Source organism: Gigantopelta aegis, chromosome 4 (assembly GCF_016097555.1).
Source record: "Gigantopelta aegis isolate Gae_Host chromosome 4, Gae_host_genome, whole genome shotgun sequence".
NCBI classification, from domain to species: domain Eukaryota; kingdom Metazoa; phylum Mollusca; class Gastropoda; order Neomphalida; family Peltospiridae; genus Gigantopelta; species Gigantopelta aegis.
In genome coordinates, this window is record NC_054702.1 from 115,762,657 (window position 1) to 115,787,645 (window position 24,989).

The following is a 24,989-nucleotide window of genomic DNA, read 5'->3' on the forward strand; positions in this document are numbered from 1 at the left end:
GTTAGTTGTTAGTGGCTAGTAGTTAGTTGTTAGGTGCTAGTTGTTAGTGGCTAGTAGTTAGTGGTTAGTTGTTAGTGGCTAGTAGTCAATGGCTAGTGGTTAGTGGCTAGTAGTTAGTTGTTAGGTGCTAGTGGTTAGTAGTTAGTTGTTAGGGGCTAGTGGTTAGTGGCTAGTAGTTAGTTGTTAGGGGCTAGTGGCTAGTGGTTAGTTATTAGTGGCTAGTGAGAGACAGGTCTCTAAAGGATTTGACCATTTCTAACTGAGCCATTAACACGACCTTAGATTGGAGACAGTATACTGCTACCTAAGGTCAAAGTCTTAACAACTGTAGCACACTTTTGGTATTTAGTTTTTGTTTCTTGTTGATTTTGTAGACATTGTCTTGCTATTGTGTGAATCTGAAGCTTATATACTGAGTGATATTTTTAGTTCTATTAAATGTAGGACTTCTCACCACCTATACACCTTCTCACCACCTATACACCTTCTCACCACCTATACACCTCACCAGGGAATGTTGTTTTCTTACTATAGTATCATGTACCACAAGCTATTTATTTCTGAGCCGATTGTTTTGTATATTGCACACAAAAATAGTGTCTTTTTGTTATTTCCAAAACACTTTTTCTTTTCTTCTTATAAATGTTATATCAAACTGTCATTATTTACAAGAAACAATGTTCATGGAGGCTGGAAAGGCTATAGTCATTGTGGATGCAGACGTTATATAATAATTAATCCATGCATACAGGTGTTGAGGCTGGATGTTCAGTTGTAACGTTTTCACTCCATACACAGGGGATTTCACAAGAGACATGAGAAAATATCATTAATTTGCTGAAACATCATTCACTGTCGCTGTGATCCGACTGATGATGATAAATGGGTTGTCGAGTGTCACTGGTGGTTATGATGACCTGCTGTCAAGTAATTGAACTGGACAGGCTGAGTTTTCAACATGTGTACTTAGATGAACTCGCTTTTCTCAGGCGTTGCTAAACAAATTGCTTAGCTTCCTGGTGATCACCTGCATGACCTTGACTTTGGTTATTTTGGTTGCTGAATCAGGATGGCGTTCGGCGATGTCAGATTGCATTCAGCGATGTCGGATTGCGTACAAAGTATTGATCTCTGGGTGAAATAATATTTACCACACAGCTAGCTATAGTTTGACACAGTGCACTGCTTTCGTTCTGAACTGCTCACTGATTTTGTCTGTGATTCAGTGCAATCTATTTATTTAAGCATGGTTTCACTTTGAAATAAATTTTTAAAAAATTAAGTACTTAATAAACAGGCATATTGTTAGAAGATTTTAATGATTGTAACAAGATTACTATAAAGTGTCTTAAGGAGAATTTGAGCTTCAAACTTGCAGCTCTTCCACAGAATTTGGTTGTTTGAATGTTTATTTGCTTAGAATAATAATTTTGTGATTATCTTAATGTTATGGGGTGATCAAGGAAAGGATTTTTTGTTCAGTGACACCTCGGCACATTTTAAACTACAACTACGTATGGTTATGTTGATACCTGGTTGAGAGACAGCTACAAAATCAACCACCACCACATAGGTTACTCCTCGCAAATAAGCAGCAAGGGACCTTTTGATAGTTTTGTTTACACTGTCCCACAGACAGAACAGTACAGACCACATCCTTTGAAGTACCACTAGTGTTGCATTGATTAGTGAGACATTTAATTCCTGTGATTCTTGTCAGAGATTTCTGATACTGACAGTCAGTCCTGCAAGTCATAAGGCGATCTCTACCAATGAGCTACGTTCCAAGTCATAAGGCGATCTCTACCAATGAGCTACATTCCAAGTCATAAGGCGATCTCTACCAATGAGCTACGTTCCGCCCTGTGTGATAGTCTGATACTGACAGTCAGTCCTGCATGTCATAAGGCGATCTCTACCCTGTGTGATAGTCTGATACTGACAGTCAGTCCTGCAAGTCATAAGGCGATCTCTACCCTGTGTGATAGTCTGATACTGACAGTCAGTCCTGCATGTCATAAGGCGATCTCTACCAATGAGCTACGTTCCGCCCTGTGTGATAGTCTGATACTGACAGTCAGTCCTGCAAGTCATAAGGCGATCTCTACCAATGAGCTACGTTCCGCCCTGTGTGATAGTCTGATATGTGCTAGAATGTGGATACATCATATATTTAACAAGGCCATACACAGCTGTGAGCAAGGTGTGGCAACTGCCCCCCCCCCCCCCCCCCCCCAATTGTTTTTTTTTTAAATTACTGTTTAAACCCCCTTGGAAAAAAATGACAGTTTAAAACTGCTTGTTTTGCTTAACTAAACATTATTATATTATTATATTATTGTGCCTGTATTTTATATTGACCCCCCCCCCCCCACACACACACACCACCACCATCACCACATACACCTCTAGCTAGTTTAAGCTAGGCATGTCCCTGCTAGTGTTTTTCTTAAGTACAATTCAAAAACATTTTGTTGAATTGCCAGGATGTTCCAGTTCTTTTTGTAGGCTGCCATTTGATACTAGGAAGTCAGGGGTCATGGTCTTAACCCAATGTTTACAAAATAATAGCTTCACACATGATATTTCTCCACTGCTTATAGAGGTGACGCAATTCGGTGAAAGACTGTGAAACGAAACCACCAGCTCAGCAGCGGTTTTCACTAGCCTCTGTTAACACCATAACACAAATCTTTTCTATCTCCATTTGACGACATCCTTATAAAATAATAATGTGCTTCTTTTCCCAGTATAAAGTTTTAAAATAAATAACAGTAAGAATTGGGTATGATTTTTATATATTACAGTGATATCATTAATAATTAATAGAAATAGAAGATGCAGAATGAAATTATAGGCAGCTATTACTGTCAATACCCAATTTTTGGACAGATTTTATTTTTTAAGCTGACCTTTTGACAAAATGAATAACTCTTATTGTTACTGTATGCTTTTCTTAACCCTAACCCTCAACATATTTTCTTTTTGGGGGAGGGCCCCCATCCCAGCACCCCCGTCCCAGCGCCCCCGTCGCAGAGCCCCCGTCTCAGCGCCCCCATCCCAGCACCCCCATCCCAGTGCCCCCGTCCCAGCACCCCCATCCCAGTGCCCCCGTCCCAGCACCCCCGCCGCCGTCCCAGCGCCCCCGTCCCAGCACCCCCATCCCAGTGCCCCCGTCCCAGCACCCCCGTCCCAGCACCCCCGCCCCGTCCCAGCGCCCCCGTCCCAGGGCCCCGTCCCAGCGCCCCCGTCCCAGCACCCCCATCCCAGCACCCCCATCCCAGCACCCCCGCCCCCGTCCCAGCACCCCCGCCCCCGTCCCAGCGCCCCTGTCCTAGCACCCCCGTCCCAGTACCCCCTGTCGACATTGTAAATATTCAATTCCATAGCGCCATACCCAAACATTTCTTTCTGGCAAAAAATCTGCAAGTCGATACTGAAGCTTAAAAATGTCAGTTTATTTGTTTTATCGTTTAATATTAACTACCAGCTATATTAACCAGTCGGGAAACAAGCTTTCAAATGCAGATCATAAAGTTATCAACAGGCACATGTGTGTTTGTAGAGCGAGGGTTTTGGGAGTCATAACCCCTCCCTGCTCAAAAGTGAATTTTCTTTTTCTCAATATATTTTCTGACCCATCAACTACCCCCTAACATAATGTCATTCACCAGTCTAGATCCCCCTACCTGCAGAATTTCCTGCACATGCACTCATAACCCCTCTCTGCTCAAAAGCAAGTTTTCTCTTTTCAATATATTTCTGACCCGACCCCCACCCCTAAAAGCTTCACTCACCACAATCTAGATCCTCCTCCCTATGCATTTACTTGCACACACGCTTGATACATAAATTATCTAAAAATCAGTTAGGTGGTATGGATTTTTTGTACTTCTATACCTGGCAAACATTTGTTAATTAGGGGGTGAAAAATCATGTGTAATGACATCCCTGTATTAAAGAAAGCCACTGCTAGAGGACATTCCCGGAGCCAGTATTTCTACGAGACCATGTGTTACAGTGCCAAATCCTCTCAGGTGTAAACGTACCACATGGTAAATTCATTATAAAATTCCCAGCTAGGTCTTTGTTATCAGTTGATAATGCATGTTGCATGTTCTGGACCTAGGGGGGTGGGGTGTGGGGGGGGTGGGTGACTCGAATATGAACCTAATGGACCCGTTTGTCTACATTTTCCCTGGACTTCTATATGATAGCCTAATACTGCATTGTAAAACATTGTTTTAGCCTCAGCAGGGTGGTCCGTTAAAAGCCTCAAATCACACATACACCACACCTCAAATCACACATACACCACACCTCAAGCACCCCTTTAACCTGAAGTACACGTAGTTTGAAGTATCTTCTTCTGATGCCTATATAGTTCACCTGAATGAAATTGAGTTATTAGATCAAAAGTTAATAATTAAAGGTATTTTTTAAATTGCCATATCACTTTCATTAATTCATTTGAACTTATTTTCATGCTAATATCAATTAAGGTTGAAGCATGATGTCCTGGGCACACACACACCTCTACTATCGGGGATGTCTTGTCCAGGACAGATAGTTAGTTGTTAAGCGGTTGGTGAGAGAAGTCAGTGTAGTGGTCTTACATTTACCCATTGGGTGGTTAAAACTCCCTCTGAGTGACAACAGGTACCGGGCTTTGAACCCAGTACCTACCAGCCTCAACCACAACATGGCCGAGGCCGATATACATTCAGTTCACTCAGATACTTCTAGTAGCTGGTTCTAGTAGGTGTCATAAGTGAAATGAACAGACTGAGTCACTGTAATAAATTTACATCTCTAGCTATGAGCAGACGTACCAGTCTGCAGTTATTGCTCAGTTTCAATAAAAACACATTGAATTGAATGTTACTGGCAACTTACCCACTGGGCAGAGGGGAGGAGGCACAGAAGAAGAACAAGAAATAGAAATTTTTGTTTCCTATAACCATTTGGAAAAGTATAGCCTACACATAATGTTACAAAAAAAGTCTATATACCCTCATATCCCCCACCACAAAACTAAAATATTGATTGATTAATTTATTGATTTTATTTATTGATTTATTTATGTATCCCTATTAAATTGTGTATATAAATATTCTTAATAGGGCTAAATAAATAAATAAATAAATTGTAGGCCTGTTAGCATTTTTCATTATTTGAACGTTATAATTTGGAATAATTTTACTTTCAAACTACGTACTTTATTATAATATATTTCAGAATAAGATGTGGGGTATAACTGTTATGAGTAAAACGTGAAGTTTTCCCTATTTCGCGCTGGAAGGTCACGCACGTACGTCGCTCGCACAATTCTCTGCCTATACACAGCGCGGACACACCTCCAGTTTTAGCCAATCGCACGACGGCATTGATAACTTACCTACTTTTGAACCAATCGGCGTTATGATTGCTGTAAACTTGTGAACTGAATGTTCTGGCTGGAATGGGACCAGTGAACAATTAAAGGGTGTCCCTAGTTTGTTGTTGTCGTATTAAACTTAGGAGGTGGCATTTTCCAACGCAATAATAACGCGTAATAAGATTTTTTTTTGTTTTAAATTCTCATTTCAAATAATTCGGGCAATATTCTAAAACACGAAATGGCTATAGATCTATTTCCATGTTGATGGCATTGAAATTATTTCATGTACCGTGATTTGATTATTAACATTATTATTATTATGCGGCATAATTCAGGAGAAAGCATTACTAATATGCTTTAAGATGCTTTAAGTCCCTTCCCCCGTACCGTGGAATGCAGGTTCAGATTCAGTGTGTGTGTGTGGGGGGGGGGGGGGGGGAGAGAGAGATCTCGACCTTCCCCCTCCCCCACTTCTTGTTTTGTTTTGTTTGGGGTTTGTGGGTGTTTTTACTTATTTTAATAAGTTGGGTTTTTTTTTAATTATTATTTTATGGAGTGTAAATGTTCACTCTGTGTATGTAGGCCTATGTTATATACAAAAACAAAAATATTCGCTGATAATATGAAGGATTTAAAAAATAATAATAATACTGAAATTTCAGAGAATCCGTGTGAATCTTGTCAACCCCACCCACCCATTCCAACTTATATTGCACCAACTTGCTCACATCGCAAAACGCTGGTAGAATACAGGAAGAAAAAAAGAAAAAGAAAAAAAAAGAGGAAAAAAAAAATTAAGAGGGGCAACAATATATAACCATATAGGCCTAATGTATTAAAGAACCGTTTTCTCTTTTAGGCCTATATTAAAATATATATTGATGTTAAAGTTTGTTTCGTTTAACGACACCACTAGAGCACATTGATTTATTAATCATCGGCTATTGTAGGCCTAAATTTATCAAACATTTGGTAATTCTATCGCAGAGAAGAAACATGCTACATCTTTCCATAAGTTGCAAGGGATCATCCCAAGGAGAGAATAACACATACCACAGCTTTTGATATACCAGTCGTGGTGCACTGGCTGGAACGAGAAATTATCTAATGGGTCCACCGACAGGGATCGATCCTAGACCGACCGCGCATTAATTAGGCAAGCGCAATACCACTGGGCTACGTCCCTCCCTACATATTGATGCATGCATATTTTAGACATCTATTATTATTATTATTATTATAAATATAATGAATCTTTGGTAAGTACGTGGGTTCATACACGTATTACCGTTATTGTTGGTTATTTTACCAATGGTCCGTAACCATCGCTTATAATATTGACCGCTGGCGATGACGTACAATGGAAGACATTTCATTGGTTGATACGTAAATGAGATGCATGACTCACGGTTCATAGTTGACAGCTAGCAGCAGTCAGCTGTTTTTGCATTCAGACGATAGTTAGCGGTGCTGCAGTAGGGACAGTATAACTTACGGTGTAAACATTGTTTTATGAAAACTGGATTTAAACGTGGAAATGATTCTGGATGATTACTGTCATTCAGCGAAGGCTCATCTGCAAGTAGGTTATAGTTTTATTTATTTTCTTTCTTTTTTTCTGTTTGCCATTCATTTCTGTTCTGACAGGGGAAATTTCCACTTGCAATTCGACCCACACATTGTATACAAAGCAGGGAAAAGCTGTATAGATTTGCTAAATTAATGCATGTTTGCTGCTTTTTAATAATAGGTAATGTCTTTAATGTCAGCATGATTAAGTTGGGGATGAATTAGAAATGTAAATGAAGTGCCGACTCTGTGTATCTTTGTTTGCCATAAAGGGGTCAACCGGTGATGGTCACTCGGTCACACTTGGACGCCGCCAGCAAACAAAGAACTTTTTAACTAAAATATCTATTAAATTAATTTTGTCGAGAAAGTCATCTTTGAACGTCAGATCTTAAATGCATTAAGCTTTACAGTTTGTGTCCATTATTTTTTTCAGATTGTACCTGTCAACAGTTCCGACGAACAAGTGAGGGTTTTTTCTTCTTCTTCTTCTTCTTTTTTCTTTCATATCGTTTCCAGAATACGGTGATCAGCTCTATTTTGTTCATTATTTCCTCTGGGTTTTTTTTCTTTCTTTTTTTTGTTTTCACCCATCAAAAGGTGATATTAACACTATGCATCTCAGCTGCTTTTCCACTCTCTCTCTCTCTCTCTCTCTTTTGTTTAAATATTTTTAAATACCAGTGTTGATTTTTTTTAAAGTAATAAAATAGCCGTACACGGTTAATTCAGAGAAGAAAAAGGATTGGGGGGGGGGGGGTAGTGTAGTGGGGGAAATGGCTATTTGTACATCACATCCCAAATTGTAGTATTTTGTCAGTTGATATTTGGATCTTTACTGGTTTGTTATTAATGATGCACAAACACGTAGTTATACATCCGTTATATCAATAATTACGGAATTTAATTATGTAAAAACCTTCAAAAACGGCACCCTCTGCATTATGAACGCATGTGTCAGCGATCAGCATATCCAGTCCGGTGGATGATGAAATCTAATGAAACTAACATTACCCATGCATAAATAAACCGTTGTTTACAACACAGTTTGTGGGAGTGAAGGGTGGCTGTTTGTGCATCACGTCTAAGATGTAGTATTTTGTCAGATATTTGGATCTTTATTGGTTTGTTATTAATGATGCACACAGTCAGTTCAGGGGCGTAGGCTGGGGGGGGGGGGTCGGATGACCCCACCCCCCGCTGAAGCAAATAGTCCGCTTTCAGAACTAAAACATACAGGTTTATACATATGAAGTTTCTGGTGGTGCAAAAACAAAATAGAAAAAGGTCCACTTGGTTCATATTCGAACACCACCCACCCACCCCCACCTCCAGGTCCAGATCACGCTACTCCCCTGCAGTTATATATCCGTTATATTACGGAATTTATGTAAACACCTTTTAAAAAAAACCCTGCACCCTCTATATTATGGCACACATGACATACAATGATACATGTGTCAGCGATCAGCTGTGTGCAGCATATCGAGTCCGGTGGGTGATGAAATACAATGAAACTAACCTTGCCCATGCATAAACACACCGTTGTTTGCAACAAAGTTCGTGTCGCTTGAATGCTGTGCTGATGCAATGGCCAAGCCGGTGAACTCGCACACCTTTCGTTTGGAAAACGTCACACTTTGAATGGGCGATATTTCCGAGACTGACGCAAGTGTTTATGAAGCCCGGTCGTGCTGCTAAGGAACCAGTCTCGGGTTTCCCCAAAATTGTACTTTTAAAATTTAAAAATAACACTTTATAGTGTACATCAGCATCGAGTTTGGCCGCTGACAGTGACGTTTGATCTAAATTTAGCCTCGATAGCTTTGGTTGCCGAGGTGTCTAAAAATAGAATCAACTAACTTTCCCATTTTCTTTGTCAGCCGTTTACAGCAATTTTTGACGTTCGGTTCGGTTGACAAATCTGTGTCGGCTAAACTGACCATGCGAAGTCTGTTGACTTTACTTCTTACCCATTTTTTCTCGTTCAGAACTAAAATGTTTTGTTGTGATATTTAAAATGCAGTTCCTTCAGTCTGAATTGATATATTTATTTTGTGTGCATGTAGCATACAACAAGCATTTTTAAAAACTTTTTATATTTTTTTTATTATATAAACTGAAGCAATTGGATCTAATTAGAAGGAAAACACACCAAATGTAATATTTCCTCATAAATCTTGTTCAGAACACATGCAAACATGACGTGTCAATGGAGTTGTGCATGTTATGATAGTACTAAGTATCCATAATGCATATGTAACTTAGTGTTCTGTACATGACTAAGCAAACGAATCTGGGGGGGACTGGAACTCCTCCCCACCCCCCACCCCCCACCCCACACACACTAACAAACTCTCGAAGCAAATTTTGTTTTGGTAAATACATTTTCCGGGGGAGTATGACTTGATCTCCAGAGAATCTTCCTATTAATTTTTGTGATGAGGTGTTGTTAAACATTTATTAATTTTTGTGATGAGTGTTGTTAAACATTTATAAATTTTTGCGATGAGGTGTTGTTAAACTTTTATTAATTTTTGTGATGAGGAGTTGTTAAACATTTATTAATTTTTGTGATGAGGTGTTGTTAAACATTTATTAATTAATTCATTCAAATTCCTGCACATCATGCGTCTGCTATGTATAAAGTCTTATTAAACCAGTTGTTTTATTTGCTAGTTTTAGTAGAGATTTAACTAGTAGATATTTTATTTGTTTTACAGATGTGATGTGTATAAAATTGTTGTTGTAACTTACAGGTCCAGATGGTGTTTGTAGATGCATTCCTGCAGAACAACCGGTTGGAAAATGTTACGCAGGTGATGGGCTATCACCCGGGCTACCTGGACTGCTTTCTCAAAACTCAGCACTATCTGCTCTATGAAGATGGACCACTTACATACGAATTCCGACACTACATTGCCATGATGGTAAGTCCAGAGTAAAACGTTATGTCTTGATATTAACAAAGTTTTATAATTTGACTGTTACTACAAATGTTATGTTTGTTTTTATTGTACTTGAGATAATACATTTTTTATTTTTTTATTTTTTATTATTATTATAAAGGAAATATAAAGAGGATCACTATCTCGCTAGGGACAGATATATTGATTTCCTTGTATTTAGCTCGTTAGTTTGTTTTGTCATTGTAGTAAAGTGAATACTTATACAGTATGCTTTATCAAATTGTGGAGATTTCAGCATGTACATTTTAAAAGTTTTGTTTTATTTATAAATGTTTTATAAAATTGGTCTTCAGTATGAAATGTGCATTTGCTTCTTTATAAAACATGAATTGGTTACAAGAGAGCCAGATAGGTGTTATTTATATTTTTAATTGACATTTTAGTATTTTCCACCTGTGATTTTCACAAGAAGAATTTTCTTTAGTATTGTAATTTGTAAATAGTACTAAGCGTTTGTGAGTAAGCTGTTGACAGTTTGTACCGGTACATGTAGTGTCGGGGTGCATGTGACAGTCGATGTTTCATGTGTTGCAGGCTGCCGGTCGTCACCAGTGTTCGTATCTGATGAAGCTGCACATGCAGGAGTTCCTGCTACAGGGTGGAGACCCCGCCTGGCTTCAGGGCTTGAACTTCATTCCGAAAAAACTCCGCGACCTGTATGAGGTCAACAAGATCCTCGCCCACCGGCCGTGGCTCATCACAAAGGAACACATAGAGGTTTGTACAGCTACATAAACCTACACAAGCATTAAAACTGTACTTGTGCTGGTACAGTATTGTAGGAAACTGATAAAGTATACATGCAAGTATGTTAAAACTGGTTATGCTTGTAGTGCTGTAGGATACTGTGATATAGAATACACAGAAGTGTATTAAAACTGTAGTTGTGTTTTTACAGTGCTGTACGAAACAGTGATAAAGAAAATGCGTAAGTATTTCAGGTAGTACTAAACCAAATAACTTCCGGCTGGGTCAAAGTTCGAGGTGCACCCAACTTTTGATAGAGAAGTGAACACCACAAGTCCTGTGATTGGTTATAAATGTGAGTGTGTTGGTTGTAAAAAATAATAGTTTCATCTGGTTAAAAAAAATTTGCAATTTTATTTCATCTAGTACCAATGTGTCAATTAGCCTTGTGCTTGAAACATGTATGGGGTACATGTAAAAAAAAAAGTACTCGAATTTTGTGCGAAACTAGGGTAGTCATAGACACTACCCGTTATCTCAGAAACGAGCAGCTTGACCCCCATTTTTTTCTGATTCACTTTAAGTGTAAGGGGTGGTAGTATTTATATCCGTGGCGTTTATGTCGGTTGATACGTTGCAGGTAGGAGTTTTAGCCACATGTGTTACTATTGTCGTCTATGGGATTTGATTTGGTAGTATACACCCTATATTCATAATTGAGGTTGTGCTTTTACAGTGCTGTACGAAACTATGATAAAGAATACGCACAAGTATTTCATAATTGAGGTTGTGCTTTTACAGTGCTGTACGAAACTATGATAAAGAATACGTACAAGTATTTCATAATTGAGGTTGTGCTTTTACAGTGCTGTACGAAACTATGATAAAGAATACGCACAAGTATTTCATAATTGAGGTTGTGCTTTCACAGTGCTTTAGGAAACTGCCGTAAGGTGAAGACATGCGCGATTGAAGCTTACTATACTACTCTTTACGGTTCTTTGATTAAAATGTGATTTGTTACACCAAGAAGTACTAATTGATAAAAGTCGATAAATTCTAATAAATTAATTTTTCTGTTTTAATTATTAGAGAAGCAGTATTTATTTAAAGTTGTGTCATGATGATTTGGTTATGTTTTGGCAGCGGCTGACTCGGGGCAACAACAACTGGTCTATTGGAGAAGTGGTACACGCACTCATTCTGCTGGCTCACTTCCACTCGCTTTCAAGTTTCGTGTTCGGCTGTGGTATCAACCACGAGTTGGACCACGAAGGGGGCTACACGTACAGACCCCCGTCGGTGGGGGAGGCAAACGCTAATGAGGCAGACTACTCCAGCGACAGTTCAAACGGAGATTCAGTAAGTACTCTCAATCAGTCATCAACGTTCACTTCTAGTTCAGAGACGTACGGGAGTGGGAAACCCTAGGATTTCATGAAAACAACCAGTACTGTGTCAGTAATATCACGGAACCGAAATTTAATTTTCCATGATTAATATATCGAGTATGACTATTCAACACAAATAATACATAAATTATATAATTATTTGTTAAAAACAGTTTCCGATGGGTGTTTCCCATAAAATTTTAAATCCCATGGCCTCAGGTGGGATGGTACAAGGGAGGAAATTATTATCCCAAAAAATTAAAAAGAGTGCCACTTATACTTTATAAGTGCTAATTTTGTGCCTCAGTTTGTTTTGTTCTCATTACAGTTTAGTGAATTAATAATGTTTATTCACTTTTGTTTTACTTTTTTATTTATTTAATTAATATTAGAGTATTGATTGGGTAGTAGATGATCTCACTGAAACTTGGTGTATCAGATCTCTTTTAGAGTTTGTTTTTTCTAACAGGCGGTTGATTCAGAAGGAGGCCTCGAGACATTGATGTTAAAAATGCGCGAGCTGACCGAGGCGGAAGAGGAAGAAACCACACAAGAAGAGTTGTTGAAACGATTTGAGAAAGTGGAGATTCAGAGTGCTGAAAGTAAGTGTTGTGTTACCATCCAGACTGTGTGTGTCCTTTGTGGGGTCCTAGCCATCACATAAACTGTCTGGCTAGGGATGGGGATTTGAGAATGTTTGCATTGTAATGGGTTCCATACATTATGAATATGTTTGATGAATATAATTTAAAGTGCTGTCAACTGTATATTTTGAGGAAGACTTGTAACAGTATAAAGAAACTGCATGATTCAAGTGGAAGTTTATTATTTAAAACAGGAAATATAGCATCGCTTAGTGTACTAATCTTAAAAACTTATTGAATGTCAAGCCTTCCTTTTTCATATCTATGAACCTTTGTAAGAAAGCCAATCAAATCTAACATATTGGGTTTGTAACTAACAAACTTAAAATATGGAAATTACCAAGTGTATTGGTATTACATATTATATACACATTGAATTATAATATATTGGCATAATAGTAATATGACATATCCCATCTAATTGAGAAATCTTCTTGGTGGCGTTTTATGCAAGTACTGTATCAGCAGAATATACAATTGCGAACCTAATTGTTTAAGGAATAAAATTCAGTGGGCGTGACATTCATACTCTGGTTTAATTTTATTGCTGAAGTTGCAAAACCAACTTGCAGCCTGATAAAGCAAGACAATAAAACTTGTGATGCCCTAGGCACACTGATATGGAGAAGAAATGTATATGCACTTTAACTGACGCCATACAGTAGTTTGTTGTCCCTTGGCAATAAGTATAACCTTTGTGCACTTACAATTTACTTTACTTCCTTTTTGGGGCAACTTTCTCAAATTATTTATTGTTTACTGAACTGTAAGTTTGAAGTTAATTGTTTTAATGGAACCAAAAATCATATATGTAACATATAAATGTTTTTCCAATAGAGCTGCCTGTCCAGAAGACTCAAACTTAAAAATGTCTTACTTGCAGAAATTTTAAATGTTTTGACAAAATTATCACCTATGGCAATTTGTGAGCCTGTCTATTTTAAAGCAGCAACTTTTACAACAAACAATAGTAACTTAAGAAGAAAAAAAAATACATCCCCTCAACCAATAGTAATTTTTATCTAGTGACAAAAGTATTCCAACAGTAAGGCTTCTAATCTGCGATAATTCATATCACAGCTTTGGCAAGCAGTGTCAGTAAGTTTGAGCCCTAAAAGGTTTGACCCACAGATAGTTGTTCTGTGTGCAGATGAAAATTATTTACTTGTCTCATGCTTAATGAATATCATGCTCAGCTTTGACATTTTTGTTTTTTTTCAGTTGTGACAAGTTCAAAAGTGCCATCACCAAAGTCAGACATTTTAAAGTTTGTGGACGATGCAAAGTTTGCTTATGAAGATTTCGCTAAACGTGGTTCTGTTACGGATATTCCCACATTTCGAGCTCAGGATTATTCTTGGGAGGATCACGGTTTTTCATTAGCAAACAGACTGTACAGTGACATAGGAAACATTCTAGATGAGAAATTCAACGTGGCGTACAATCTCACATATTACACGTATGTATTTTAGTCACTTTCTGGTAATAGCAAATGCTCATGTTAATGAATGCAATATGATGTGCTTGTAGTTTTGTCTAAAAGTGAAACAAATCACTGGCCCTTGGCAACTTGCTCAAGACTGGTTCTTCAATATTTTCACAGCTCATGATGCCACAACCATCAGCTACTTTTATGCTTACAATTATACATTTCACTGTCCTCTATAAATATATCCTTCTACTTTGAAAGGTAATAATCACTATGGATACAAATTATTTACAAGGCTAATTATTTCATGGTGTATTGTGACTGTAATGATCACCATGGATACAAGTTATTTGATGTATTGTGACTGTAATGATCACCATGGATACAAGTTATTTGATGTTGTATTGTGACTGTAATGATCACCATGGATACTATCAATCAATAAAATATTTACATGCTCCTATACCACGAAGGTTTCGAGCATGTCTATCCCAGGTTCGGCACCATGGATACAAGTTATTTGATGTTGTATTGTGATTGTAATGATCACCATGGATACAAGTTATTTGATGTTGTATTGTGACTGTGTTGTGTTTCAGGATGGGTGACAACACGGCAGTGGACACGTCGTCGTTCCGGCGGGCGATCTGGAACTACATCCACTGTATGTACGGCATCCGCCATGACGACTACAACTACGGTGAGGTGAACCAGCTGCTGGAGAGAAACCTGAAGGCGTACATCAAAACGGTGACCTGTTACCCCGAGCGACTCACCAAGAAGGACTACGATGGCGTCATGAGGGAATTCAAACATTCGGAAAAGGTAGCAAGATGTGAAAATATAAGTAATTGAAGTTGCTTTGTTAATTTCATTGAATTATTCTGTAGCAATGATAACCTGGTAAGAGTAGCAATTCTGTAAACATTGTATTGTTTCAAAAGAGGTGATCCAGTAGCTATTCTGTAAACATTGTAGTGTTTCAAAAGAGGTGATCCAGTAGCTATTCTGTAAACATTGTAGTGTTTCAAAAGAGGTGACAGTAAATATCAACAGGAAGACGAGGCATCTGAAGAGATGTTACAGTTCCACTGATATTGTGATGCAACATTGTTTTCATTCTAGTTTCATATTGAGATAATCAGTCCAATATATAAGTAGTATTGTTGGTATTATGTGCTCCTACTGGCAGTGGCTAATGGGAAGATCCTTGTTAGCTCAGTTGGCAGAGGTCTGGACTCTTAATGCAGAATGTCATCGGTTCGAATCCCTCAAGTAAAAGTTGATTTATCTGCTGCAAGTGTTGTATTAATGATTGTTGTGTATTACTTTGCAGGTGCATGTGAACTTGATGTTGTTTGAAGCGCGACTGCAGGCTGAGTTGTTGTATGGACTGCGAGCTGTGATGCGCTACATGACATAACTGTGATTACTGTACAGCGAGAACCTCAAACACTGTGATTGACCGAGCCATGAGGGCCGCACGTGACCAACGTGCAGGTCCGGTGGCCGGTGTGGAACCTGTCGGAGGTCTAACCTTGTTCTGTGATATCTTTTCAATGTGATGTCGTGCTGCCCTGTAGCAGGGTGCTAAACTCTCAGCCGGTTGTACGTGCTGTTCAGTGTCAGCTGGTACAACATGCTACATGAAGTGGATGGGAAGAGTGCTACACAATGAGTGCAAGGACAGTGTGGGCTATTTTTTGTGTTTTTGTTTGTTTTTTTGTAATCGTGGGGCTGTCTGAGAACATGTATGAGATGCTATGAAGAACAAATGACAGACTGATTGATTGGAGTGATGCAGTCCAGCAGACCGCGCTAGGACAGTGTTCTCCTGTGCAGTGGTTCTGTTGGGTGGACAGTGTGGGATGAGTGATGCTGTCTAGGAACATGCTGTGTGTGCGAGCATCCGTGATGGAGTTGTCTTTCATTCAGAGTTTGGTGCTCTCCGCATAACAGGGAGAAGTTTATGTTGAGATGTTTTCATCTTTTAAAAGACATGGACATTACAACTATATATATATATATATATATATATTATATATATAATAGCAAATCCAAAGAGCTGGACATGTGCAAGTGTGTTGTTGCAGCCTATCGCTTGACTTTCCTTGTACAGTGTTGCTTCACCGTGAAGTGGCATATGTAGATTGTGCGGTAATCTGTAGTTTTCTTATTTACCTGTCAATTAATGAAAATATGATCTCCAGTAGAAAACTAGTGATCTGTAGTTTCAGAATAGTTTATTAACGAATTGTTTTCACATACAATCCATAGTCTTCGTGAACAGATTTTTAAAGAAATATGGCTATAGTAACATCTGTGAAAAAGCCTGAAAGCAGGTTCTGATGACCGCTGTGTACCGTTTACATTGTCCATTCCATCCATCATTTTACCATCAGTCAAGAATTGCTATTTCTTAATGACATGTAAATCTATTATTTATGTTTAGTGTTCACCTGTTTTATGAACATTACTTTTAAAGTATTTAGTAGAAACTTGAGTCGATGTGTAGTAGTTGTTTTTAGATTTTAACACAAATTGTTTATCTTCCAATAATTTTGATTAATATTGTATTTTTTGTATTTATGAAAAACTAAACAAGAATGCTAGTCCTGTGTATTTCACTTTGCCAATTCAAGCCCTCATGTAATTGAGATCTGAACTTGTCGGGTTGCCGAATCAGCCCCAACACGGTTCACATCTCTGGCCTGTCGTAATTCAGAGTATGTGTTTCCGTCAACTTCCTGTTGTAAACATCTAAGAATACAGATCTTAGGCTCATATTGTGGGTCTTCTTGAAATGCAGAATCTGTCTCAAGAAGATTTGGAGGCACAATCTTGAAAGTGTTCATCTATTCTAGTGTACCAGAAACTGAACAAGTTTTAAATGTAGTGACAGTAGAACAAGTTTTAAATGTAGTGACAGTAGGTGGTCATAGATATGATAGTAAGAGCTGAAACATGCCTTGTAGACCTTGGCTGTTACAACTGATGATGGATCAAAGATCCTGTAGGAACCTAGGACAGGTTTACCAACAGCACAGGAGAACTGAAATGTCAGCCAGCAGTATTGGTGCTTGGTTATTAACATACGCACTGCAGTTAGGAAAACCAGCAGTGTGTGTGAGAGAAATGTGAGCTGCAGTAAGGTACAAGGCACACTGAATATTGTATTTCTTGTACACATGGTTTCAGTGGGCTTTGATGTAATATGCACGTTGTATATATGATACTCTATTTATTGTATATTTATTACCAGTGATGACAGTTGAAACTGATACTAGTATGTAAATGAGGAGAATTGGTGAAGCAAAGATCTAGTTTACAGTTAGCAGTCAAGTACCTCTTTAAAATAGTAATTAGATGGGCTTTGTGCCAAATTTATAGATTCCTCTTTATTTCTCAAGTCTAGGAGCACAGTTTGTATTAAAGGGACATTCCCAAGTTTGCTGCATTGTAAGATGTTTTTGACTAATAAAATATTTCTACGATTAAACTTACATATTAAATATATTTTCTTGTTTAGAATATCAGTGTCTGTATATTCAATGTATTTCTGTTCGTATTAATATTTGTAAGAAGCCCAAACTGGATTTTGTCTTCAAATAATTTCGTACGTATGAAAAAATCTTGTTCAGGAAATACAATGAAATTTAACCTAGTACAAATATTATAACGATCCGAAACACGTTTAATATACAGCCACTAATATTTTATGCAGAAAAATATATTTGATATGTAATTACAATCGTTAAATAGTTTGTTAGTCGATAACATCTTAAACATTGCAGCAAACTCAGGAATGTCCCTTTAAAACATATGTTCACCATTTGCTCTTATACTTACTAAAACTAATGAATTCGCTATATAGCAGGCACAATTGCATTTATATCTCATATAAATATATTGTTACAAAAGTGGTTTTGGATCATTAAAAGTATTTTGTCAAGTATATTTGTAAAACGATCTAAAGATGTGTGCCACAATCTAACATTGGACTATAGCTGGTTGATAAAAGCTGATTTGTGATGTAACCGATTTCCAACCGAAACCACCAGCTTCAGACAAATTATGTGTACAATCAGTTTGATGAGGAAGTCATATTGTTTAACCGTCATTTGTCTTGTGAAATAAGTATTCGCCATTTTGTCTGTACAATCAGTTTGATGAGGAGGTCATATTGTTTAACCGTCATTTGTCTTGTAAAATGAGTGTTCGCCATTTTGTCTATTCACATGTATGTCCATTACACACTGAGACACAGAATGCATTTTTCACAGAGTGAAGCATTTCTTAATGAATTTTCTTCACTTGCTGATTTCGGTGTGATATTTTGTGTTGGTCTTTTCACACTACAGAAATGCCTTGCTTTTCTATTCTGTTTTGTATTGGATTCAAAGTTTTCACTTGAATTCTTGTGAACTATTTTTTAAATCATTGTTGTATTTTTTTCTTCATGTTTAATTAGCATCCTGCCGATTTCATGTACTGATCATGCATTCTATTGAGATGTGTAAACAGCCCAAACTGTCAAAACGAAAATTTTAACCAAAACTAAAATATAAATTTATATTTTACGTTTCGTGTATTAGTTTTATTGATATATAATTACTGTCTCAAAAACTGACTGTTGTCTATAAGCCAAAATGAAATAGTTTATTGCAAATTGTTAATGTTTAAACATGACAAATGTTAGGTTAAAAATTGTCTTAAAGAAAACTTCAGAACTAAAACATACAGCTTTCATATAAGCTCTCCACCTTAAAAATATCAGGAACTGAAATGTTCTTTTTTAATGTTTTTAGAAAATCAAGATACCATACTTTAATTACATTCTGCTGTGAAGCTACAACTTAAATTAAAGTGCTTAACTGTTTTGTTGACGTGTAGGGTAAACCCATTTCTGTGTGGTGACAACACCAATCTGAGGTGAGTTTCACAAATATAAAATGTCTTCTGTGTTCACAGTCTTCACCATCCGATGTAAACTTGTTCTTCGTCACTTTATCAGTGTTCTGCTGGACCGCCCCCATTTTGTATGACACTACAGTGATTATCCATAATGATTCGTTTAAACTGAATGCTAAACGTACATACAGTTGAAAAGTCATAGTAACTCTAGTATGATATGCTGTACAACTGGCAAGATCTGTTGTACTAAAGGATAATTATATTGGCAGACAATCCAGATGGCTGATATGTGGTTCTGATATGTATTGCACTTATAAGCACTTTAAAAAAAATTAATTGATATTTGAATGAAATTTCCAAATGTTGACAGTTTTTCTAACTGTATTCGTATATTATGACATTGTATATTGCATTTCATATATTAGTATATATATATATATATATATATATATATATATATATATATATATATATATATATATATATATATATATATATATGTAGCATGTGTTGATATTGGGTCATTATTTGCGGGTGTCTTAAATAGTGGGCATTATCAAATCCATTCCTTGATGTATTTGTTGGTTTTGAAGGAATGTTTTATTACAAAAAATAGTATAGGTTTATTTTTTATTTACTTGCAATTCAACATGCTTTCAGTGGTTTGTTGCTTTGCACTGATCATTATGAATGTTTGCTTTGTTAACGAATTAGTCTTGAAAGTAAATTGTATCAATTTTGTGATACATGTAACTGAAGAATTGCAGACTATCTAAGGTTTAACTAAGTCTTGGGGTGTGCAAGAGAGGAACAACGATAATCTATTTTTGTATCATTCGTGTGTGATGGCCCTATGAGACTTGATGCTGTTTGCCTTGACCATGACTTGACATCACAGACGAGTTGTACCTCCTGTCATATGTCACTACACATACTTGCCATACGTATCATCCATATTGTAGACTCCATCATTTTACCCTCATCACTCAAAACTATTGAATTTTATCTCATGTTACTTTGTTGATTTGTTGAAGAATAATCTAGTTTTCTAACTGTTATTAGAAATATATTGCAAAGCTATTTTGTCTTATTGGAAATGTTACTGAGCCATATGTACAACATTTGTTTTTCCATTACAAATTAATAAAATAATCGTTTGACGGTTTTTCCATTACAAATTAATAAAATAATCTTTTGACAGTTTTTCCATTACAAATTAATAAAATAATCGTTTGACAGTTTTTCTGCTCATCTTAAACTTAAATATATTGGTCATTTCTAACATTGATGGTGCATTTAGAAGTGACTAATATAAGAAATAACAAGTAGCCAACTTGGCTATTGATAGTTGGGCCATTTTTTAAAACAAGAATTTACATAGCAAAACTGTTATTGTAATCTAGCGCTAAGGGTGTTGAAAAGCTTTTGTGTGGATGTGGCTGTGCGCTGTTTGTTAATGTGAGTAGTTTTATGAGGACTGTCCGTGTTCGAGAAAACCAGCGTTTTCCACATGCTGTCTGTGTTGTGATGGCGCTCAGTTCTTGCCACCGTGTGTATGTGATATTGTTGAATACATGTTAAGTCTTTAAAGGGTGCTCCAAAATATGCTTTGTATTTTACCATTGGTCATTTGTTGATATCGGTGATTTTTCACATAATAAATTGCTATAATGATTGTGCATTTGTGATTTTCCACTATTAACAGAACGTAGCACAACGTACAAGATATTGCAAGTATTTTTATTAAATAATTCATGAATTTTAGATTAGTAAAATAATTATGGTTATTCACCAGTAACTGAAATATTCCAGTGATCTATTGTGATTTCCAGTCCATGCTTTGTAAACTCTTTGCAAGGCATCCATATTGTATTCCTTAAAACAAAAAAACCCGTCTACATTCGTCCACAATTCTGGTTGTTCTGTTGGCAACAATCCATTCCATCGTATATATGGAGAGATTCTCTGTTGTCTCAAACAGTCTAATGTCATACTTTGGTATGTTTCATCCAGTGTTACCTATGGAGGGCACAATGACAAATATTTCCCTGTACTCTACATTGTTTATAGATACGAACAGGCCTAGTTGTCCACACACCCCAAGTTGGCGACAAAACAACATTTGACCATTCATCAGAAACTGTCCAGGGGCCCGTTCCACAAAGCGATCTTAGACCTAAGATCACCTTAAGTACATAGCTACCTTATGCATTAAGATGGTCTTAGTGCTAAGATCGCTTCGTGGAATGGGGCCTAAGTCAATGTATGATACCTAAATACATACTTAAAGTACATAAAGTACATAAATAAGTATCATACATTGACTTAAGTACGTTTATGAATACGGAGCCTGGTGTCCTGCAAGCTGTTCGTGCAGAAACTGATGTAGGTTGTAGATGGTTACTAAGTACATAACATCCTCGTGGATGGCCTCATTTGACCTCTTGACATGTGAATTATTTAAACAGCCACCGAGTGTCCCACATGTAAGATTTGTCGGAAGATCTCTTTAATGACGAGTTGCAGTAACCGAACGTTTGTAGAAACTCGTCTAACCTGGATCGTAAAATGGTTAACTATTCAGCTCACCTCTGACCTTACTCAACTGCAATGTCAAGGTTATTAGTAGTTTGGTGTGTGAAGAAAAGACGGCACACACTGATTGAATATTGAAGACTTGGAAAATAACTCAGAAGGTCAGGGTTACAACCGCTGAATTCTTTTCTTCCTATATTGTTATTTGGTATGTACTTGGAAGAGTGACGGTCACACTGATATGTGGTAACTGCACCTGTAGAACTGACCAACAATAATACTCAAACTGAACTTCATTCTCATTATATATCCAAGACGTCGTTTTCAAATACGATATAATTTCCCCATATTTGCATTATGAATTTGATGGTATTTCCTGCTTATGAATCAATGAAATGGCCTCAAGTAAAGGGTAAAACTTATATTTCTTCATACACTTTATTTTTTACCTTCTACATACAGTGCAATTCTAAAATGCCTTGTTTAAATATTCGATGCAGGCCAGCATGTTTGGTTATTTCACTATACCTTCCTGAAGATACGTTTTGTCAAAGATGTATAGTTCTACAAACAGTTTTATCCATCCCATGTTTATGTTTACAACATGGTGGGTATGTTTACAACATGGTGGGTATGTTTCATTTAGATCTGCTTTTACAACACATGCAATTGTAACTACTTGAAGATTTTATTTGGGGTTTTCAGGAATTGATCGTGTTGTGGCGGGGAAGTTTGGATTCATCAAATTATTGTTTTATGCCCTGCCCTGTTGGTGTGCGGCATATTTTCCTTTGTGCATATATTGCTTGAATAAAATGTTTTTTGTGGGTGGTGGGTGTGTAAAAATATATATAACCCTCCCTCCACGTGATCAATTCCGGAATGACCCTTACAATGAATTTCTCTTCATTGGATGCAAATCTTGTATATTAAAATCTGAAATGTCTTTCATTCTTCTGACCATATGAATCAACAGTGTATAAACTATTTGATATTAACAGTGTAGTAGTAATGTATCAACTCGGACACAAAGAGGTATGAAGACTGTTTCTGTGTACAAATGTACTTGTATGTTTTTCTTACATTGTGATAAAACAACTTGCTTGAAATAAAATTGTCAATTGCAAGAATAACTCTGTTGTATATGTTTACTGTGTAACTTTTTTCGTCACATGTATTATAGTCGACACATTACCGTATACAAGTATACATGGATTGCCATATAACTGTTGTCTGTCTCTCTCTCTCTCTCTCTCTCTCTCTCTCTCTCTCTCTCTCTCTCTCTCTCTCTCTCTCTCTCTCTCTCTCTCTCTCTCTCTCTCTCTCTCTCTCTCAAAATAGTTTGTTCGTACTGCAAGTATATGTATGATTGCCAACTTTGGTATATAAGTAAAACTGTCAAACGAGTCGAGGATTTCGTCTGAAATGATGACAAATGACCTTTACTTATTTCAGTTGCTAGTTTTAAACGGGTATGTCTACTACTGATGACAAATGACCGCTACTTATTTCAGTTGCTAGTTTTAAACGGGTATGTCTTCTAGTGATGACAAATGACCGCTACTTATTTCAGTTGCTAGATTTAAACGGGTACGTCTACTACTGATGACAAATGACCGTTACTTATTTCAGTTGCTAGTTTTAAACGGGTATGTCTATTACTGATGATCATCACAAGTGCTTTACAGTCACAACCAGTGTTGCATGTTTTTAAAAACCTGGCACGCTAATCAATATGAATAACCTAGGCAATGGTAGCGGGGTTTCTCTTACACTAAGACAGCCTGCTTATTTCCTAGTATTATTTTCTCAATTTATATCTCCACAGTTACTTCCTAGGTGAGATTCTATTCAATATTAATAAACGTGAGCCGAATTCCCGAGTCTAAGCATGTATTTGAGCTTCGTGCCAGGAATAAAAACACCTGCATAAATCAAACATCAGATATGCACCTTGATTACATGTCACGGCTTTTATACCTTTGTGTGTAGGGGTGCATGTAAGCGCTAGGCGCTTTCGTATTTGACAGAACAAATCAATGCAACTGCACCGGCCTCGGTGGCGCAGTGGTTAAGCCATCGGACTACAGGCTGGTAGGTACAGGGTTCGCAGCCCGGTATCGGCTCCAACCCAGAGCGAGTTCTTAAGGGCTCAATGGGTAGGTGTAAGGCCACTACACCCTCTTCTCTCTCATTAACCACTAACAAACTAACAACTAACCCACTGTCCTGGACAGGCAGCCCAGATAGCTGAGGTGTGTGCCCAGGACAGCGTGCTTGAACCTTAATTGGATATAAGCACGAAAATAAGTTGAAATCAATCAATCAATGCAACTGCCGTGGTGTACTGTGGTAATGGCAGACCGGTTTTCTGGCGCTTATCAACTCTTACACCAAGTCGTGGCGCGACCTTCTGCCCAAGGTTGTCCTGCACTGGCGACAAAATCGGTTAAATTATACGACCTTACGATCGTCTTTTAGCGGTTATAATAACTGGTAAGTGCTACTTAGCGCTTCTGCTATATGCGTTTGGACAGAATGAATGTGTAATATGAGGATATTGAACACTAGTTCTGTTTAGTATAAACCTTGGACACGGACCAATAGACGGGACATACCTGATGTAGGGCTGTGATAACCGAGTTACTCTGGTCGAGTCGGATTGCCGTCGACACATTTTAATCTCAGGTTTCGGTGTGTACTCCATTCCAATATTTAGTTACATGCTCATATACCACTAGAGTTTCGAGCATGTCTGTCCCGGATCCGATCTCTGGATAGCCAGTGTAATAAAATTATTGTAGCTAGACTAGGGACTCGGAGATTCACTGCGTATGCAACCACTGTTTACATCATACATTACAGTTGCGTATGCAGGCGGGAGGGGGTGGGGGTCGATTTTGTTTTGGTAATATAATTTGCGGAGGAGCATGGCTCGACTCTCTAGAAAGCTCGCTCGCCGTAGTCTAGACCCACCTGCATACACCCCCGCACACACACCTGCATGACTTTAACAGTTGATAACAAAACAGTACTAGTCACAATATAGCTAGCTCGAGTGTCCTCTAGCGTTACTCTGTTATATGTGAAAACATATAATAGAAATACGCTAGAGGACACTCGAGCTAGAATATAGCGTGAAATAAAATTGATTTAGGAACATTTTTGCCCAATTCGCTCTGTTAATCGGAAACACCTTATAATGGCTGCAAACTCAAGACAATCCCTTTAAAAGAAGCTGTTCACGAGGCAATATCTATCATAGACGAGAAAGCAAAACCGTCCACTGAAATGAACACCACCGAAACCGATTTTCACATAAGACGTAAAAGCTAATTTACTAAAGAACGATCGCATGTCCAATAATATTGCGCAGCGAGGATTTAGTGGGTCTCTGTCGTCTCTATTAGTCGGTTTCAAATCTCATTTTAAAAACCCACTTTCATCTTTTGAAGGTGGAACACACGACCT

At 37.6% G+C, this 24,989-nt stretch overlaps 1 protein-coding gene across 2 annotated transcripts in view; it reads left to right on the forward strand.

Annotated features, from left to right (window-relative positions):
* The window catches only part of LOC121371861 (sestrin-1-like), a 49,259-nt gene extending 31,648 nt beyond the window's left edge, over positions 1 to 17,611 (forward strand). The window contains exons 1-9 of one of the 2 annotated variants that reach the window (XM_041498070.1): positions 6,793 to 6,962; positions 7,386 to 7,415; positions 9,709 to 9,879; positions 10,453 to 10,635; positions 11,752 to 11,967; positions 12,466 to 12,598; positions 13,862 to 14,099; positions 14,669 to 14,894; positions 15,406 to 17,611. In XM_041498070.1, the coding sequence (XP_041354004.1) occupies positions 6,918 to 6,962; positions 7,386 to 7,415; positions 9,709 to 9,879; positions 10,453 to 10,635; positions 11,752 to 11,967; positions 12,466 to 12,598; positions 13,862 to 14,099; positions 14,669 to 14,894; positions 15,406 to 15,492 (1,329 nt within the window). In that variant the 5' untranslated portion in view covers positions 6,793 to 6,917 and the 3' untranslated portion in view covers positions 15,493 to 17,611. Of the gene's footprint in view, positions 1 to 6,792; positions 6,963 to 7,385; positions 7,416 to 9,708; positions 9,880 to 10,452; positions 10,636 to 11,751; positions 11,968 to 12,465; positions 12,599 to 13,861; positions 14,100 to 14,668; positions 14,895 to 15,405 lie in introns of those variants that run through there. The other variant, XM_041498069.1, reaches the window with a different exon arrangement.
* The last annotated feature ends 7,378 nt before the right edge of the window (positions 17,612 to 24,989 follow it).